At 52.3% G+C, this 18,242-nt stretch overlaps 2 protein-coding genes across 2 annotated transcripts; one reads left to right on the top strand and one right to left on the bottom strand.

Moving 5' to 3' along the window:
• Positions 1-2,715: 2,715 nt before the first annotated feature.
• On the bottom strand, positions 2,716-6,035 carry LOC128409429 (HLA class II histocompatibility antigen, DR alpha chain-like). Its single transcript, XM_053379919.1, has 5 exons — positions 5,817-6,035; positions 4,254-4,511; positions 3,637-3,921; positions 3,177-3,318; positions 2,716-3,027 (listed from the first exon to the last, which is right to left on the bottom strand). The coding sequence occupies exons 1-5, from the start codon at positions 5,917-5,919 to the stop codon at positions 3,024-3,026; spliced, it is 792 nt and encodes a 263-aa protein (XP_053235894.1). The 5' UTR covers positions 5,920-6,035; the 3' UTR covers positions 2,716-3,023.
• An 860-nt stretch (positions 6,036-6,895) lies between these two features.
• Positions 6,896-17,418, top strand: LOC128409473 (H-2 class II histocompatibility antigen, E-S beta chain-like). The gene is made up of 6 exons (XM_053379991.1): positions 6,896-7,038; positions 8,937-9,206; positions 13,458-13,739; positions 13,880-13,990; positions 14,732-14,755; positions 15,572-17,418. The coding sequence occupies exons 1-6, from the start codon at positions 6,939-6,941 to the stop codon at positions 15,583-15,585; spliced, it is 801 nt and encodes a 266-aa protein (XP_053235966.1). The 5' UTR covers positions 6,896-6,938; the 3' UTR covers positions 15,586-17,418.
• The last annotated feature ends 824 nt before the right edge of the window (positions 17,419-18,242 follow it).

Below are 18,242 nucleotides of genomic sequence, written 5' to 3'. Positions count from 1 at the left end.
GCTCCTGCGGGCTTTTCTACGAGGAGGGAGAAGGGACTGACTGGCCACGTCAGTCCCTTCTCCCTCCTGGGGAAAAGCCCGCAAGAGCCGCGCGGAGCTTGTGTGCGGCTATTGGGGGCTTTTCCTGCCTGCCTCCCCCCTGCATTCACTCCATAAGACGCACACACATTTCCCTTTACTTTTTAGGAGGGAAAAGGTGCGTCTTATGGAGCGAAAAATACGGTGATTAACATGAAGAGTCTGCCATTTGCAGTTCTGCATTTAAGCGCAAAAATAGAAATCAGAGTATTGGATTAGAGTGTTGAATTTCACATTTTACATGGGATGATTATTGACAGTGGGGAGAAGACAGCCTTCTAACTCTCCCCCCCCCGGTAATTCTTAAAGTAAGAGCTGCTCAAACCAATGACTTGTTTAAAAAGTTCCTGTTTTGAGGGAACCCAAATGCCACAATCTCCACTTCTGCCTTGAAGCACAAAACAGGGTTGGGGGAGGGGTAAAGCAGAGTTGCTGTTGCTGCTGCTGCTGCTTGGGGGGGGGGTCTATAGTGTTGTCTTTCTGGGGACTTTCCTGGAGGGGAGGCTTGATGGGAGCCAATCACAGGTCCCGACGCTGCCTGGTCATCAGTTGCTGGGCAGGAAGCGTGTGGCTCTTGCCAAACCCCTTAGAATGCAGCACTTGCTGGTCTCTGACTGTGTCCTGGGCTGCTGAAGGGGAGAAGGAGCCTTTGATAGGCAAGAGGGAGGAAGGAGGAGGAAGACAGCCTGCAAAGATCAGGCCACCCGCACCCCACTTTCTCCCTAACTCTTTCCCTCTGGATCAGCCCTTCTCCAACTTCTGACTTTTGGGGATCAGCCCTCCTGCTGTGGAGGCCCCTGTTCACTTGCACCAGACCAGACTTATCCCAGATTTGAGGAATGTTGCCATACTGAAGGATCACTGCTCAGGGGCCCCTTCTTGCCCACTTGGGGTCTCTTGGCAATGCCAGACTCCGACTCTTACCCCCCTTACTGGTATCATGTAGCTGCTTCCAGATGTGGAGAGTCAGCCCTACAGCTTTGAGGGACCTCCTGCCGACTGGGGCCCTGGCATTCTGCTCCCAAGTCTTGCCCTGACGGCGCTCCTGCCTTGCCCCTCTGCCAAACTCTGCCTTTGTCTTGCTGCATTAATTGACCCCCCCCCCAATTTGGATCCCACCACCTGAGATCCAGAAGAAGGTATGAGATTGCACAGCAAGCTGGGCCTTGTCTGTTGGCCTCTGAGATGTTCCTGCTCAAGGCTTGGCGCCAGGAAGGACGCCTCTCCCAAACCCCACTCTGTGGTGTCATTTACCTTCTGGAGACTCTTGCAAGGGGGGGGGGGAGAGGAGGAGCTGAACAACTCCTTGCATTAATTTATCTTAATGAGGCACACAAAAACAGGGGCAAGACAGGGAGCTACCAGCAAAGAGTGAAGCCTTCTCTGAGGTTTTTAAGGCACGTTCCAGGCAACACAGTCAACTCATGATGGAGGTCTGGCCAGGCTGACTGGGTCACATCCTGACCTTGCATGTCCTGAAACACACACCTCTCTAGTGTGCTGTTGCCCCTGGAAGAAGACCTTCATTCATGCACCCTGAATTTGGAGGGAGTCTCTGCACATTTTCTACCCCTCCCCCTGATCAATCACTCCAGTCTCAGGAAGAGCAGGTGCTTGGATCTGGTGAGGCATTTTAGGACAGGGGGGTGGGCTGTTCTGTTTATCTTTTCCCCCAGAGGGGGAATCCACAGGTCCTGTGGGATAATGGTTTGGGGCATCACCAACCTACAGCAGGCCTTGAAGACCAGAAGAGTCCTGCCCCAGCATCCTGTTCCCAGCAGGGGACAGACAGGCAGACCAGGGCAAAGGCAGGGAGGCACCAGCGCTGGTTCTCCTGATCTCTGATCATCTCCCAGAATCTGGGCCTAAAGACACGAGGAGTCAGTGTAGCCACTCTGGTTGCAATGCTACCCATTTCCTCAACGGTTCACCTTTTTGCTTTGAAATAAAATATCCAGAGCTTATAGGCAGAGAAAACATCACTAGAAACAAATCAACAAACTGTAATATTTATTCATTGCTTTTGGAAATATGGGAGCATGTATGAAAAACAGCACAGAAGCCATTGGGAGAGTTTTGCGGATGAAGAAGGGATATTTTCCTCCACACATACAGATACAACCCTGCTTTATGTGGACAAGAAAGGTGTTTGGGGTCTCTTTCAACTAAACTTCCCCCCAAAGCTGGATGAATCCTCTTTGTGATTAAGGAAACACCTGAGGGGTGCATTCCTGCAGTGCAATGCACGGAACTGAGGAAGGCTCTCTCCAAAAACTGGAGAGGGAGGTGAATGGTTTTGGGTAAGTGGGGTGGAGATATGAATTAGTATGCCTGACACTCTGTTGGCAGGGGGTCTCCTTGAGCCATGCAGATGCAAGGCGAGGCAAAGCAGGAAGCCCCCACAAAAACTATCCTGACTCAACCATGGAGTTTGTGGGAGGATCTGCAGCCAAACCACAAGCCCCTCTGTCAGAGATGATTTAGCTGAGATTCCTGCAATGCAGGGGGCTGGACTAGATGACCCTGAGGGTCCCTTCCAACTCTACAATTCTATTATTCTATAAAATGCACAATTAATAGACTGCCAGAAGCAAAGGCACTAGGGAGTTTCAGAACCTGCATAGAGGGAGCTGTAAATGTTGCACCATGGCAAGACATTTAATGTGAGTAAACCATATACTTTTCCTATTTACTTAAACAGTCAGAGCAATTTCTTTGCTAAGAGGGAAACATAAAAGGGAGAAAAGTAATGTAAGTCTGCCTAAGCATCTTTGGCTATCATAATTGTTCTTGAAAGTTAAACATATTATCCAAAAAGCTTCTGAGGATAATCTGCACACGGAGGAAGCAACTCCTTCCAGCTGATTTGTAGCAGAAGAGACTCTTGGCAAAGGAGATGAGCTGAGAGGGTTGAAGGAAGAGGCTGTCAAGAAAGGAATCCTCCATTATCTGAAAAGGAAGAAGGGAGCTGGTGAGCTGGGAGTATTGAGGCTGAGCACCTTCTGGTCAGGATGAGGCCCACCCCACCCCTTTGCTGTGTATTTTGGCTTCCCTTGCATTTGTCTCTGAGCCCCTGAAGGGAAACGGGTTCAACTCACATGAAGCCCCTGCGATCGTTCATCCTCATGGCCTTGAAGAAAAGGATGGTGCCAGCGATGATGCCCAGGATGCCAAAGGCCAAGCCCAGGGCACACAGCACGTTCTCCATCGTCTCCGGGATGGGAGAGGGCGCCTTGGAAACTGGGATGGAGAGAGAGGGGACAGGGCTAAGGGGGGACTCTGTTTCTCTGTGTGTGTTCAGCGGAAGAAAGAACCCAGGAGTCCTGACACACATGCCCCACAGCCCTTAATGCACACACTTTTAAGTTAAACTGAGAGAAACTAACTCAAGGAACCCCTAAAAGGCGGCTAGCAAGAGCAGAATAAATTATTCAGAACTGCAAATGTACTTCACTTGCATAAATTACTCTGATCTTCAGAACTTCCTTCTTATGAGCCTGAATCTGGGTTTCTGAGTTCAAGTCCCAGAGAAAAGCCCCAATCCTGCCCGGTGCTTACCCCAGATCTTCTCCATCTTTCCCTCTGGGATGCCCCAGTGCTCCACCTGGCAGACGTAGATGTCTCCCTGCTGAGGGACGAAGGGGAGGTAGGAGAACTTGCGGAAAGTGTTGTCCACGCTGGGGTAGAAGTCTGTCTCCTCCACGCCCTTGGAGACCACCTCGTTGTTCTTCAGCCAGGTGACGTTCAGCACTGGGGGGGAGAACCTGTCCACAAAGCAGATGAGGACGTTGGGGTCCCCCAGTTCCACGGCGTTTTCTGGGTACACAGTGGCCGAAGGAGCAACTGAGGAAGGAGATGGAGAAAGAAATGGGATTAAAACCCATTTTAAGCAGTCTAGAAATGGAAAGCATAGCAATTAGCTGCTGTGGGTATTTCTGCACCGGGTGTTCAGGTCTGGGAATGCCCCTGAGCTTGTACAGAGTGCAATGCTGCCCCTCCCATCAGGTTTTCCTTCCCTTTTAGCCTTTCTCAGTCAGCCAAGCACTGGCTCCCTGGAGCAGAGTTCCCTCTGGGGAGGCAGAAAGGGGTCCTGAAGGGTCTTCCGGGTCAGAAGCCAAGAGACCACCCCCTGCCTGCCCCCCAGCTCTCTCCCCTGCCCCCCTCGCGTGTCCTACCGTTCAGGGCACGGGTGCGGTTGCTTCGCTTCATGAGCACCTCCATGTTGTTCTTCATGACGGCGATGTTGGCCAGGGCGCCCTGCACCTCGAAGCTGGTGAAGCGCTGGAAGTCCGGCAGCCTCCAGACGTTCTGCTTCTTCTCCCAGTCCACGTGCAGGATCTCCTCGTTGTCAAACTCCAGCAGGAACTCCCCGGACTTCTTCTCCGAAGGGAAGCTCTCCTGGAAGAAGTCCAGCTCCACCAGGGTGTCCTCCACTGCAGGGGAGGGAGAGAGAGAGGGAGGCTTTAGGACCCCGCAGCAGGATGAGGGTAAACCTGACGCATTGCTAGGAATGGGGCCACCACCAGGAAGGCTCTCTAAGGTAAGGTTAACATAATTTTTCAATGAATCCGGGGACACCTTCAACTTCAATGGATTTTGTAAATCCTGGGACTGTCCCTGGGAAACAGCGACGTCTGGTAACCTTATTCTAAGGAGGGGGGCTTCATCTGCTGCCAGATACACGCATATGTCAATGTTAGAATCCCCTCATTTCCAAGCCATAACAGCCCCAAAAGGTGGCCCTGGGTGCACTTGAATGTGGGTGACTCTGGTAGAAAGTTGGACTAATCATTCAAGAGAACAATCCATGTCTCCATGTGCCTAGATCTCCACTTTCCTCCTTGCCCCAAAGTGAAACCAGTAATAAATGCATTTCCTCTCTCAGCCGTGGATCACCCACAGTCACCCCTTGAGTTACCTCATGCCACGAATTAAAGCTTTGGGCTTATTTCTAAAAGAGATAGAACTGTCGGGCACACAGACAGAGCCATTTGCCACGTTCTTCTTTCCTTTCGTGAAGCGACTTCCTTGTGGAGTTCACTCACTCAATCAAACTAAATCGCGTCTTCTCAGAAGTAAGTGCCTTTGTCAGGCAAGTGGGGCTATGGAGGGGCAGCCTAAGAAAGCAAGTTCTGCTCCGAGGTTTTTAGGGTCCGCCAGAGTTTGTGGCCCCTTTTGTGCCAGGAGAGAGACCACTCTGTCTTCGGGAGCAATGGATGGGGTGGGGTGGGGGGCTGATCCCTTTTGGGGGCGACCACTGGGGGCTTCCGGACCAGGCAGGTCTCTGTGGCAGCCGAGCCCACAGAGAGGAATAACTCTTCTTTTATTTCCCTTTCCCTCCTTGTAACAGGAAAGGCACAGACTCCGATCTTTTAAGCTAGGTGTGTGTGGGGGGGGGAGTGTGCTATTTTCACCCCGTTTTCCCCTTCATTTTTTAGACCACCTTATTTGAGGGAGCAAATCCTCCTTGCCCGTCATCCTCCCATTCCACGCACTTCCCAGCACTCTTTCGTGGGGGGGGGGACGTCCAATTCCCTTCCTCCCCCCATCCCTCCGTCTTCCCGGGCGCAGCTTCTGCACCTGTCGGGGGGAGGGGGCTTCTCCTCCCTGCAGCCCAAGAGACCCCTCCTCTTTTGCCCACAAGCATCGCCAAGGGGCGCAATCCTTCTCCCCCAGCCCCCCAGCCCCCTCCTGGGACCCCTCCCCTGACATCTCCCCTCCCTCCTGCGCCCCCTGACCTTTCAGGGCTCCGGCCCCCCTTGGCGGGGCGAGGAGGAGGGTCGCCCAGAGGCAGCAAAGGGCTCTTCTTCCTCCTCCTCCTCTTCCTCCTCTGGGCTCCATCTCTGCAGCTCTTCCTGGGCCGAGGCGGGCGAGGGGCGACTCAAGCCCAAGTGTCCCTTGCCCCTTCCTCCTGGAAGCTCGCCCTCCAAGTGGCTGTGGGGCGGGGGCGGCCAGGGGGCGGCTTTGGCGGAGCAGAAAAGTCCCTGCCAGCTCGGCCAATGAAAAAGCGCCCTGGCGATGACCAGCCTGTCTCCAGGTAAACCATCCCCAGGCAGGAGCCTCAGCCGGAGACGGAGCGAAAACAGCAGCAGGAAAAGGGCAGCGAATATTTGGGGTGGGGGGGCTGGATCTCCCCAAGAGGGGAGGGGTCTCCTCCAGGGAAGGGGCTGCGGGGGCTCCTCTCTGTCTCCCCCCCGTGTGTTTCTTCATGGGGCTCCTCAGACACCAGCGCCAGGGATGTTTCTTGCAAAGGGGAGCTGGGGGCTGGAGGGGGGGGTTTGGGGGAGGGGTCTCCTTATTGGGGGGCTGCCAGGTCTCCTCGGGATGCAGGCTGGGGGGCGAAGGGGGGAGCCCCCTCCCTCAGCAGACAGTTATTCCCCCCTTGAAACTTCCTTCCTCGTTCCGGATACATTGAAGGAACGAAGCTTTAGCGGCTTAAAACGCAGCAGAAGAAAAGCGCATCTCGCTCTTTTGAAGCCTGAGTCTGAAATTGCCTTTTTTGCTGCCAGAGTAAAGTTTTGGATGGAACTCACAGAGTCCTGTTAAGCTTTATATTCCCCCCCCCAAAGGTTTTCTGGGGAAGATCTTGATTCACACGCGACGCAACGACAATGGAGACATCAGAAGCAGCTGAGGAGGCAAAGAGGAACTTGCAGGTGGAGCGAGAGCAGAGAGAGCCCTGATAATGCTCTTTCCAGGAGTTTCCTGCCTGGCGACCGATGACGCTGCCTCGGCTCGGAGGCGGATTGGACGCTCGCGGGGCGGGGAGGCGGAGTGGGCGGGGCTTGCAGGAGTTTCCCCCGGGGCTGAGCGGAGAAAGTCCCATTTGGGAGTCTTCGGGGGGCGAAGAAGAGAGAAGGATGGGGGGCTCCGGCGCTGCGCCTTTGGCCTTTGGGGGGCTCCTGCTGGGGATGCTGGTGGTCTCCGCTTCGGAGGGGCTGGGCGTGGAGGCGCCTCCAGGTGAGCCAAGATTCTGCAATGGGGGGAGAAGGAAGAGGAAACTCCGCTTAGCGGGACCCCCATCGGTGGGGCTCCTTTGAAGATCCCTCCTAGATGGTCTTCCATGATCTTAGTATGTCAGTCCGTAAGTGACTGTGGAGGCCAATTCTGGATCCCCACGTCCTTCCTCAGTGGCGACATTGGTTTCCAGGCGGGAGTTGATCCCTTGAGGGTTTGCCAGGCGTGCCTTCCTCTTAGCACGTTTCTCCCTTGCGTCCTGAGTTCGAGTGTCTTCAAAGGCCATGGCGCCTTTGGTCAAGGCTGTTCTCCAACTGGAGCGCTTGCAGGCCAGTGTTTCCCAGTTGTCGGTGTTTATTCTACATTTTGTTAGATTTGCCTTGAGAGAATCTTTAAATCTCTTTTGTTGACCACCAGCATTTCGCTTTCCGTTTTTAAGTTAGGACTAGAGTAGTTGCTTTGAAAGATGATAATCAGCCATCCGAAGAACATGGTTTAGTTCAGGGAAGTTGATGTTGAAGAATCCTTGCTTCCCCACGGGGGATCTTTGCTTCTTCCAGGACAGGGGGGGGCAAAGGGGCAGGAGGGAAGGGGAAACACTCCCCCCACTGGAAAAGAGCAGCTCAGGCTTCTGGGACTGGGAAGGAGAGAGCATTTATTTATTGCTATTAATCATATCCCACCTTTCAGGATTAAAATCCTACCCCAGCAGCTTACAAAAAACATTCAATTGAATTTTAATAAAACCACAGTATTCACACATTAAATTGTCTTCCTGCAGGACAGCTGATGGCAGGCAGCCCTAGGGGACTTTTGGGGGGCGGGGAGGGGGGAGCGCAGCTGAATCTGGCCCTGAGCGCTTCTTCACCTGCCTCTCAAAATCTCAAAAATCCTCATCATTATTAGTCTATTTATTTCCCATCATTTCCAAGATATCTCATACCCAGTTCTTAACTCTATAAATGACTCCACATAACGCATAAATATATCTTTCTTCTTCTAACACTGGCATGGGCGTAGCCAGGATTTTTATTGGGGGGGGCAGGACTTTTGTTAGGAGGGGGAACCTCAGTTTGCTATGTATTTTTATTGACGTTCATTGATTTCGTGGGGGGGGGCAACTGCCCCTCCCAGCCTTCGCCCATGACGCCGGCAGCAAAACTGGGGCAAAGGGGGACCCTGAACTCCGCCCCCCCTCGCGGCAGGCCCCCTCTCCCAGTCCCCCCCCCCGCCTTGGGGTCCCCTGGGTGCTGAAATGGGCTCCTGCGTAGACAGGCGTCGCTTCCTGCGCTCTGGCAGGGAGAGCGAAAGTGAAACCGGGTCTGTCGCAAGGGGGGGGGTGTTTCCCGTGAGGGGAGGTTTGCAGTGAAGCCCCCTTCAGAGCAGAGAAGCGTCTCCCCCCCTCCTCAGTATCTCGCCCCTTTCCTGGTCTCTCCTCCCGCCTCCAGCCGGAGGGCAATAAAAGGGGGGAGGGGGGAGGTTTACGGTTTTTTTAAAAGGAGATGAACATGGGCGGCATTGGGGACAGGGAGCAGTTGCCCCCCTTAAATAAATTAAATAAAGCAGATAGCCCGGTTCTGTCCCCCCCCCCACATAAATCCTTGCTACGCCCATGGGGTCCAGGGCCTTGGAGGTTGTTCCTTCACAGACACCCCCAGCGGCCTGTCGCTGCCGCTCTCCCCCTTTCCTTTGCGAGAAGGTGGGGGGGTCTCCCTGCTCAGCCTCCCCCCCCCCCGCCATGGGATCTCGTGACGCGAGAGAGAGAGAAAGGGAGACAGACAGACAGACAGACCGTCTCTCTCCTGCCCGGCAGGTGCAACTCTCCGCTATGGTGGGAGCGGCGCCCTTAAGGCAACCGGAAGTCTCCACCCCCCAATTTCATTCTCCCCCTCCCCCTGCAGAGCATTTCCTGTACCAGAAGAGGGGCGAGTGCCACTTCTCCAACGGGACGCAGCGGGTCCACTACCTACAAAGGCACTTCTTCGACCGGCAGGAGCTCGCCTACTTCGACAGCGACCGAGGGAAGTTCGTGGCTGTGGCTGAACTGGCGGAGCCCGACGTCGAGAGATGGAACCAGGACAAGGACATCCTGCGGGGCACGATGGCCAACGTGGATTCCTTCTGCCGGCACAACTACGAGATCGACGCGCCCTTCGCCCAGGCCCGGCGCGGTGAGTCCAGACTCGGGGAGGGGGGGCGTCATGGGAAACGGGCCCCCGGAAGAACCCGAAATGGGGGGGCGTGGGGTGGACCCGGGACTTTCTCCCCTCCCGGCCCCCTCCCCTCCCGCTTTTCAGAGAGATAAAGGGGCCTTTCCTGACGCCCCCCTCCAGAGGCAGATGCTGCGATGGGGGGCAGAAGGAGTTTCTGTGTCCCTCGAAGCATCATAACCCATTTCGTTGCAATGTGGAGGGTGTCTCTCTTTGTTTGTTTGTTTGTTTGTTTGTTTGTTTACTAAATTCGCAACCCACCCTATACCTGTAGGTCTCAGGGAGGCTTGCAACACAAAATTGCAGTATTTACTACAATTAAAAACAACAACAATAATAGAAGTAATGATTTATTATTATTATTAATAATAATAATAATAATAATAATAATAATACCTCATCCATCTGGCTGGGTTTCCCCAGCCACTCTGGGCATCTCCCAACAGAATGAAAAGCACAATAGAACATCAAATATTAAAAACTTCCCTAAACTTCATCTACTGCCTGTTCATTCCCACCGTTTCCCCAGAGGAGCTCAAGATGGTGTTCTGTCCATGGTTCTCCCTCTCCTCTCTCCACCCCCACAACGGCCCTGTGAGGGAGGCCAGGCTGAGGGGAGGGGCTGGCCAGGGACACCCAGTGAGCCCCAAGGCCCAGGGCGGATTTGAACCCGGGACACAGTCCAACGCTGGACTACATTAGAATGGGGGGCTGCAGGGGGGGCATAGGCAGCCTTTCAGGGTGAGCAGAGAGAGCAGAAACCCTGAACATTTTAAAAGTACAATATGATGTTCTTTGGACATCACTCAATTATTAACTGTGACACCTTAACATGTCGTTTCCTGCACACCTGACATGGATTCAGGTAGGGCTTCCATATGTCCAGGTTTTCCAGGGACTCGGGGGGGGGTTAGAAATTAACCCCACAATCTCAAAATCACATACATTCAGGATTAAATAATTATTATTATAAACATGGTCCATTTCCTTCCCACCCACTCATTACTATTTTCAGCCACCAGGCTCCCCCCCAACCCCCCCCATTCTCCAGGGATCATCCCTTAATCAAAAGTATATTGAAAGGAAAATTACTATAATCACTTGGGGTGAGGCAGTGGTTGTGAATTTGCATAACATCTGCTCTATATCACACACAAATTGATGTGCTGTTTTTCAGTTGGAGTGAAGGGCCCAAAATTGGTGAATCTCTCTCTCTCTCTCTCTCTCTCTCTCTCTCTCTCTCTCTCGCACACACACACACACACACACACACAGACACAGATGTCTGAGAGGTGAAGCTTTCCCAATGTGAACAGGGGAAGCTTTCCCAATAAATCCATTTCCACAGGAGAAAAGGGCTTAACCTGTTGAATTTCTACCTGCTGCTCAGCTCTATAAGGCACAAGAACTTCAGCTGTTTTTGTGCAACTCCCATCATTCCTAGCGAGCAGGACCAGTGGTCAGGGAGGATGGGAATTGTAGTCCACAAAGAGTTGGCAACCCAAGTTTGGGAAACACTGAGTAGACCATTGTACTGTAAGTGAAGGATACTGTGCAGTGAATTCTGAAGATCATCCTGTTTGCTAGGAAAAAAGTAAGGACAAACTCCTGAGATTCCCAGGACTGGGAACTGAGACAGAAGGATGGAAAGTGTCCTAGGAAGGGGAGGGGCATCCCAAGGACCCCCAGGGAGGAGCAGTTCCCAGTTTGTGGAATGCCCAGCCTGACCACTGGGGAAACTGGGCTGACTTTGGATAGATGGGGGGGAGTCAGAGATCACACAGGTGGGAGTGGGAAGTTGGGGGCTGCGAGCGTAGGATCTACTGACTGTCCCGGGGGGGCCCAAACTAGGCTTTCTGTCACCCAGGCAAAGACCCAGTTTTGTCACACACACCCCTTGTGTATTTGCATACACACACAAAACTTGACACATTTGTTCATAAAGGGCATAAAAAGGGCTGGAGAAGAGAAATAGTCTCTCCAAATAGTAAAATTGTCTGTGTGTGTATCTGGCTTTCATTCACCCTTAAGTAGATCTCCTCAGAGAGTAGTAGATCATTTGAGGAATTCATATTATGACTGTAAATAATCATAATCATATAAATAAATAAATAAAAGAAACTGTGATAATGATCAGGCACATAAGTAAAGGTAAAGGGACCCCTGACCATTAGGTCCAGTCAGGGACTCTGGAGTTGCGGCGCTCATCTCGCTTTATTGGCCAAGGGAGCCGGCGTGCAGCTTCCGGGTCACGTGGCCAGCATGACTAAGCCGCTTCTGGCGAACCAGAGCAGCGCACGGAAACACCGTTGACCTTCCCGCTGGAGTGGTACCTATTTATCTACTAGCACTTTGACGTGCTTTCAAACTGCTAGGTTGGCAGTGATAATGATCAGGCACATACCAGAGAGTAAGTCCTACTAAACTCAGTGGTATACTTCTGAGTAAAAATGCTTAAGACTGCAGAATCTTTACACAGTTATCTCGGAGTAAGCTCCATTGAATTCAATGGGACTTCTGAGTAGTAAAGGCAGTTTAAGGCTCTAAAGAATAAAATAAAAGAATAAATAATCCACAAGATTCCTTCAAAAATTGCTGGCTGCTGAATAATAATAATAATAATTTATTATTTATACCCCGCCCATCTGGCTGGGCCTCCCCGGCCTCTCTGGGCGGCTCCCCAAAAAATATTAAAATACCGTAATACATCAAACATTAAAAGCTTCCCTGAACAGGGCTGCTTCAGATGTTTTCTAAAAGTCTGGTAGTTGTTCTCTTTGACATCTGGTGGGAGGGTATTCCACAGGGAGGGCGCCACTACCGAGAAGGCCCTCTGCCTGGTTCCCTGTAACTTGGCTTCTCGCAATGAGAGAACCGCCAGAAGGCCCTCGGTGCTGGACCTCAGTGTCCGGGCAGAATGATGGGGGAGGAGACACTCCTTCAGGTATACTGGGCCGAGGCCGTTTAGGGCTTTAAAAGTCAGCACCAACACTTTGAATTGTGCTCGGAAATGTACTGGGAGCCAATGTAGGTCTTTCAAGACCGGTGTTATATGGTCTCGGTGGCCGCCCCCAGTCCCCAGTCTAGCTGCCGCATTCTGAATTAGTTGTAGTTTCCGGATCACCTTCAAAGGTAGCCCCACGTAGAGCGCATTGCAGTAGTCCAAGTGGGAGATAACCAGAGCATGCACCACTCTGGCCAGACAGTCCGCAGGCAGATAGGGTCTCAGCCTGTGTACCAGATGGAGCTGGTAAACAGCTGCCCTGGACACAGATTTGACCTGTGCCTCCATGGACAGCTGTGAGTCCAAAATGACTCCCAGGCTGCGCACCTGGTCCTTCGGGGCACAGTTACCCCATTCAGGACCAGGGAATCCTCCACACTTGCCCGCCTCCTGTCCCCCAAAAACAGTACTTCTGTCTTGTCAGGATTCAACCTCAATCTGTTAGCCGCCATCCATCCTCCATTGCAATGAACCATTGCAATGAAAGAATTTCAAGTGAATTGGCTACATTTTCCTCCCAAATTACAGGAAGGGATAAATACAAAGTGCTTCGTATGTCAGCATCACATTTCATTCATTGCAGGTATTTTATTTCCAGTATAAAGAGGACTCAGTTTTTGTAGCTGATTGTAGGCAGCAGTGCCCTCTCTATGTATTCATGTGATGTAAACATGTACGTTGTCTTCTAGAGATCCAAATACACACACAGAGAGAACAAACACACAAGCAAGCCATACTCCAAAGGGCTTCTGTTCCCAAAAGGGCAGGAGGAGATGTTCTGATTCCTTCACCACTTCAAATTCATCTCTGAGACTTTAAGGGAAGCAAAAGAAGAAAGAAAAAGAAGACTTTCCCATTTCAATTTTGCTTGGAGAGAAACCTTCTCCAGGATTTCTCTTTCGCACTCAGTTCCAAAAACAGACAGGCGGAAAGGGAATGGGAGATCCTTTCTAGGTTTCCCCGTTTCCCCTTGCAGATTAGCATCACTCAACAGATGCTTTTAGACTCTGGAGCCACCAGGAGGGTCTGCGGTGTGTGTGTGGGGGGAGTCCTCGCAAACTAGGAGCCTCAGTGGTGCCCCTCTAGAGGCTTCACCCGGAGCTGAGACCCTGGCTAGCACCCCCACCTTAAATATGGCCCTGGACTGCCCACCTCCCTGCCTAAATCTCTGACCTTCCTTCCCCATCTCCCTTGCCTCCCTCCCACAGTCCAGCCCCAGGTGAAGATCACCCCCACAGACAACGTTGAATCTTCACCACACAACACTCTGCTGATTTGCACCGTGAACCGCTTCTTCCCTGCGGGGATCGAGATCAAGTGGTTCAGGAACGGGAAGGAGGAGCCCAAAGTGTGGACCACGGACCTCATCCGGAATGGGGACTGGACCTTCCATATTGAGGTGATGCTGGAGACAAAGCCAGAACGTGGAGACGTCTACACCTGCCAGGTGGAACACGCCAGCTTCGAAGGCCCCGTCACGGTGCAATGGGGTAGGACGCCTTCCCAGCCCTGACCCATCTCCTGCCCAAGGAAGTGAGGGGCATGCCTGGGGGGCTAGGTGGGTTGCTCCCCCCTCAGGGGGCTGATCCCAGGCCTGCCTTTCCTCACTCTGGGCTTTTTCTTTCTTCAGAGCCAAAGTCGGACTCTGCCAGGAGCAAGATGTGGACGGGGATTGTGGGGATTGTGCTGGGGCTGGTCTTTGGGGCCACTGGACTCGCCCTTTACCTGAAGAACAAGAAAGGTGAGGATGGGGTGCCAGGGGGAGAGGGAGGGTGGGGTGTGGGGCTGGATTGGGCTCCAGGCCCCCCTCCTGTTCTTAGGCAGAGGTTCTGGAGAGGGTTCTGTTCCTTCTCCACTCCTAGGAGGTCCCTCTTGGTGTCTCCAGTGGAGCCTCAGCTCTTATGGAGATGGTCTGAGGTTTAAATCTGTAGATTAAGACCTAAACCTCCTATCCAGCATATGAGGGAGAAATTCAAAAGCATCTCTGGCTCTGAAGCCTTTGAGCAGAGTAAGGACACAGATGTTTTGCAGCTTCCTGGTCCCAGCAGTAAGTCAAAGGCTCTCTCTCCCTGCTGAGCGAAGGGCCTTTGAGACACTTACAGTCAGGAGGCGGAATTCATCTCCCTTGGGTCTTTTCGTTGTTTGTGTGTCTGAAATAAATCAACAACTGGGCCATGCAGAGCCCTAAAGGAGGCAGCTAAGGGAATATAGGAGAGTTTGTGGGGTGGGGGCATTGGGTAATGGGAAAGAGATTATTTGGCAAGATGTTCCCCAGGGTCCTTTCTGTATTGGGAAGGAAATATTTATTTCCTACAAAGACTCTTCTTTCACCCCTCATACTCCTTAGGACAGAATGAGAAAGAAGAAGTTCCTAGCTGTGCCTGGAGTATCTTATCTTGATCTTGGGGGGGGGTTCCCAGAGAAGCTATTTCAGGGGATATCTGGTGCTGACTGAATCTTTCTATTCTTTTCTCTCTCCCAGGGCAAGCTGTTCCTCAGCCTGCAGGTAACTTTCCTCTCTGCTCTTCCATCCTCCTCCTCCTCCTCCCCCAGCCCCCTTCTCCTGGCTGCTTGCTGTGCCCCCGCCATGGCTTCCTTTTAGAACAGAGGGGAGGGGCTTTCTATGGATCAATCCATCCCCTGAGGCACACACTCCTATATCATGTCCTGGAAGTGGGTCTCCAGGGGAATGTCCCACCTGGGAGACAGTCAAGCAAAGTTCAAGGCCAAGTGAGGAGACTAGGGCTGGTATTTGGCCCTTGGGGGACAAAGCTCTTCTGCCCATTGCAGGTCATCTCTTCTGGGGGGGGTCCTCTTTCACCCCAAAGGCTGCATCGCCTCCTTCCAGGGAACACAATTTCCGTATTGCTGAGTGGACTAGTTTCTGCCCTTCTCTGTTCTTGGTCCAGGCAAGCAAGGGGCATCCTCAGAGTTTAAGGGAGGTGGAATCACTCTTGGAATGTTCAAAGCGGGGACAGGAGGAGTGTCTGGAAAGAGCCATGAGGGCCAGAAAGAGAGGCCTGGGGACCACATTTGGTCCAGGGTCCGTGGTTCCCCATTTCTGATCTAGACAGATCTCCTTGGTCTCTTCTGAACCTCCTCTTCTCCACTGCCAAAGCCAGCCTAGTCTCCCTCCCTCTGCCTCCTTCCCTCCTCAGAGCCTCCCCTGCCAGGCCCATAACTGGCAGCGATGGGAATTGTAGTTCACAATCTCTGATGGCTGCTCTATGGAGTGTCCCCCAAATCTTGCCAGGGATTCTTCTGCCCCTTTCTCCCCATTCCTCACCCCACAGTGATTGGCTTGTCTCTCCTCTGCCTGCAGGACTCATCGGTTAGATCCTGGGATGTGGAGAAGCTCTGTTCTTCCTGCCAGTTGCCCTCTGTCCATGCTCAGAGGTGGAAACCTCCTTGGAAGGTGGATGGAAGGAGTCACAGATCAAGAATGACAGTGTCCACCCCTCCCCCACCTCTGTTGCTTGCTTGTCATTTGGGGAAAGTTTCTTCTTGTGTTTCCCTTTCCGCTTGTTGATTGCAAGTTAGCGCAACCTGATTCCTTCTTTGCACCTCTCTGCTAGAGAATTTGTGCCTTGAATCTCCCTGGAGGAGCCTGAGCTGTCCCTGAAAACAACCATGAATCTGGTCAGACTGCCAGGACTGGTCCTTCAAGCCCTGATGGGGAGCCTCACACCTGAATTGGGGAGGGGTCCCATGTGGCCTCCCAAACCTCTCCATGTGGCCCCTGGGACTCTCCCCAGCCTTGCATTGCCCCTTCCCTCAGACTCTTGGCTAGGATTTGTCCTTCAATCATGTTTCTCGCTTGCCTTGACGGGGGATGGAGAGGGGAGGGTGAGCTTGTGCAGAGACTGGTCTCCTCTGAAAACTTCACACTGGCCTTTGATGCTCTGCTCCTGCCCACCACTGGTGTGTGGCCCCCAGAAGGTTCCCCAGAAGAGAATGTGGCCCTTGGGCTGGAGAAGGTTCACCACACCCAATTCCTTTGCTGCTCTTCTTGCTGTGGACTAAGATGTCTCCTCCTCCCAGCTGCCCCTTGGGTGACCTGGGAACACAGGGTCACTGGAAACTGCGTTAGGCCAAGTCCATCTGGCTCAGCAGCATTTCTGGTCCCATATGCCCACACTGACTGGCAGTGGCTCAACTGATGTTTCAGAGGGCGAGTCTTTCTAGCCCTTCTTGGACGTGCCGGGGACTGAACCTTCTACACTCCAAGCAGCTGCCCTTCCATGTACGATACTTAAAGTGCAGTCAAACCAGCAATGCATGCTTTCCTGGAAAGGCACGTGATAGGATCTGGAGCTCACAGAATTTCCCCGTAAGTTTTCCTCCTTGTAAACTTTGACTCACTTTCAGCAAGCCCCTTCTTGGAAGGACCTGCCTTCTGGAGAAAAAGGAGTCAAAGACCCGTTTCCCCTTGTTGCAAATTAGTCCCAACAACTTCCTCATGATCCAAGTGGGCATTCCCAACTATTGATACACTCCACCCCAATCTTTGAGTGGTGTGAGGTTCCAGGGGTCCAGGAAATGAGGAGCAGCGAAAACTCTGGTGTCTTTAGGTCATATGGTTTATTGACACATATATATACATCCTGAGTCTATGATGGGCTCACAGCATCAAAACCCCAAGGGGTTCCTGGCCAAAGCAGCTTTGGACTCAGACAGACACCAGCCATGTTCCGAGACCCCTTCCAGCTTGCTGCTGACAGACTGAAACCTCCCCCCCATCAGGCCACAGCAACTGAAATCCCCAAAACTCTTGTCCCTGCTCACTAATTTGGACCTCAGGGTGGGGCTCCACCCACTTTCTCCATGGCACATTCTTAGCAGCCATTCTCAGTATTCCAGCTTTTGAATCCCTGCTAGATCTGGAGAGACCTTGATTCAACCCATTACTGGTTCCAGGAATTCAGGGGTGCCCCCCCCAATATAACAATAAATTAAATGCTCACACCCCTATTATCCCTCCTCAATCGCAACGTGAGTCCATTTCCAGGGACAGCCCATCTCCTCCTTTTGCCCTGCTGCTTTTGTCTCCACTGAGCTGGTGATTTCTTAATTGCTCTGTAAAGATTCAGCTATTTTGTGGTGATAACGATGTTAAGCCTTGGGATGATTTGCTCTGAGCTGCACCAATAAAGATTGTCCTCAACCTCCCTCTGTTGTCTTTGAACTGTTTCCTTCAATTAAAGGTCAATATTCACAGAGTGCTTCACTTGTCCATCCTGAAGGGGGGGAAAGCTACCCATTTCCACACAACTTAACCTGTGAAAAGGTGTTTTTTGTTGGTTTCTCTGTGTTGCCATTGTGCAGTGCTCTTGGAGTCACAGGACTCCGTTTACATTCCAGAGATTCCAGGCTGTTTCTGCCCTGCCTTCAGGGCTCAAGAAGAACATCCTCACCCACACCCACCCACCCACCCACCCACCCACATCAAACCACCAACAGCCAGAGTTGCAACAAAGACTAACAGTTCATCCCCTGCCCCATAAGAAGAATCCATCTCCCATTTTTGCAGAGTGCTTTGCTCAGTTATTTGCATTGCACCATACTGATAAAGCTCTCGGGTATTCGATACATCACTGTCTGTCAGGGATGTGGCTGCACTGAACGCCTGGGAAGAGTCTGACTCTGGAGATGAAGGAATGCCAGTACAGAGGGAGCCAGAGTCTGGAGGCAAGGGAATGCAACCACAGACAGAGCAGGAGTGGGTTAGTTCGCCCCCCCCTCAAGAGTTCCTAGAGTTAGATAGAGCAGCAGACCTGGAAAGCTCACAGGCAGAGGGAGGGGAGGAGATAGATGACATTGAGGGGGTTGCTATGCAACCAGGAGGGAGACAGCATTTAGAGGGATCTTCGTTTGATAGAGGGCAGGGGGGGTTCACCCACCTTCTCCCCCAACCACAAGAGCTGAAAGGGTTAAAATGCAACAGAAGTACAAGAGAGGAAGGACTGGACTTTGGCACCCTTCATGCTGCGAAA

This window comes from Podarcis raffonei, chromosome 2, assembly GCF_027172205.1.
Source record: "Podarcis raffonei isolate rPodRaf1 chromosome 2, rPodRaf1.pri, whole genome shotgun sequence".
Taxonomy (NCBI): Eukaryota; Metazoa; Chordata; class Lepidosauria; order Squamata; family Lacertidae; genus Podarcis; species Podarcis raffonei.
The sequence above is the reverse complement of the archived record's forward strand: the minus strand, read 5'-3'. Positions and strand labels throughout refer to the sequence as shown.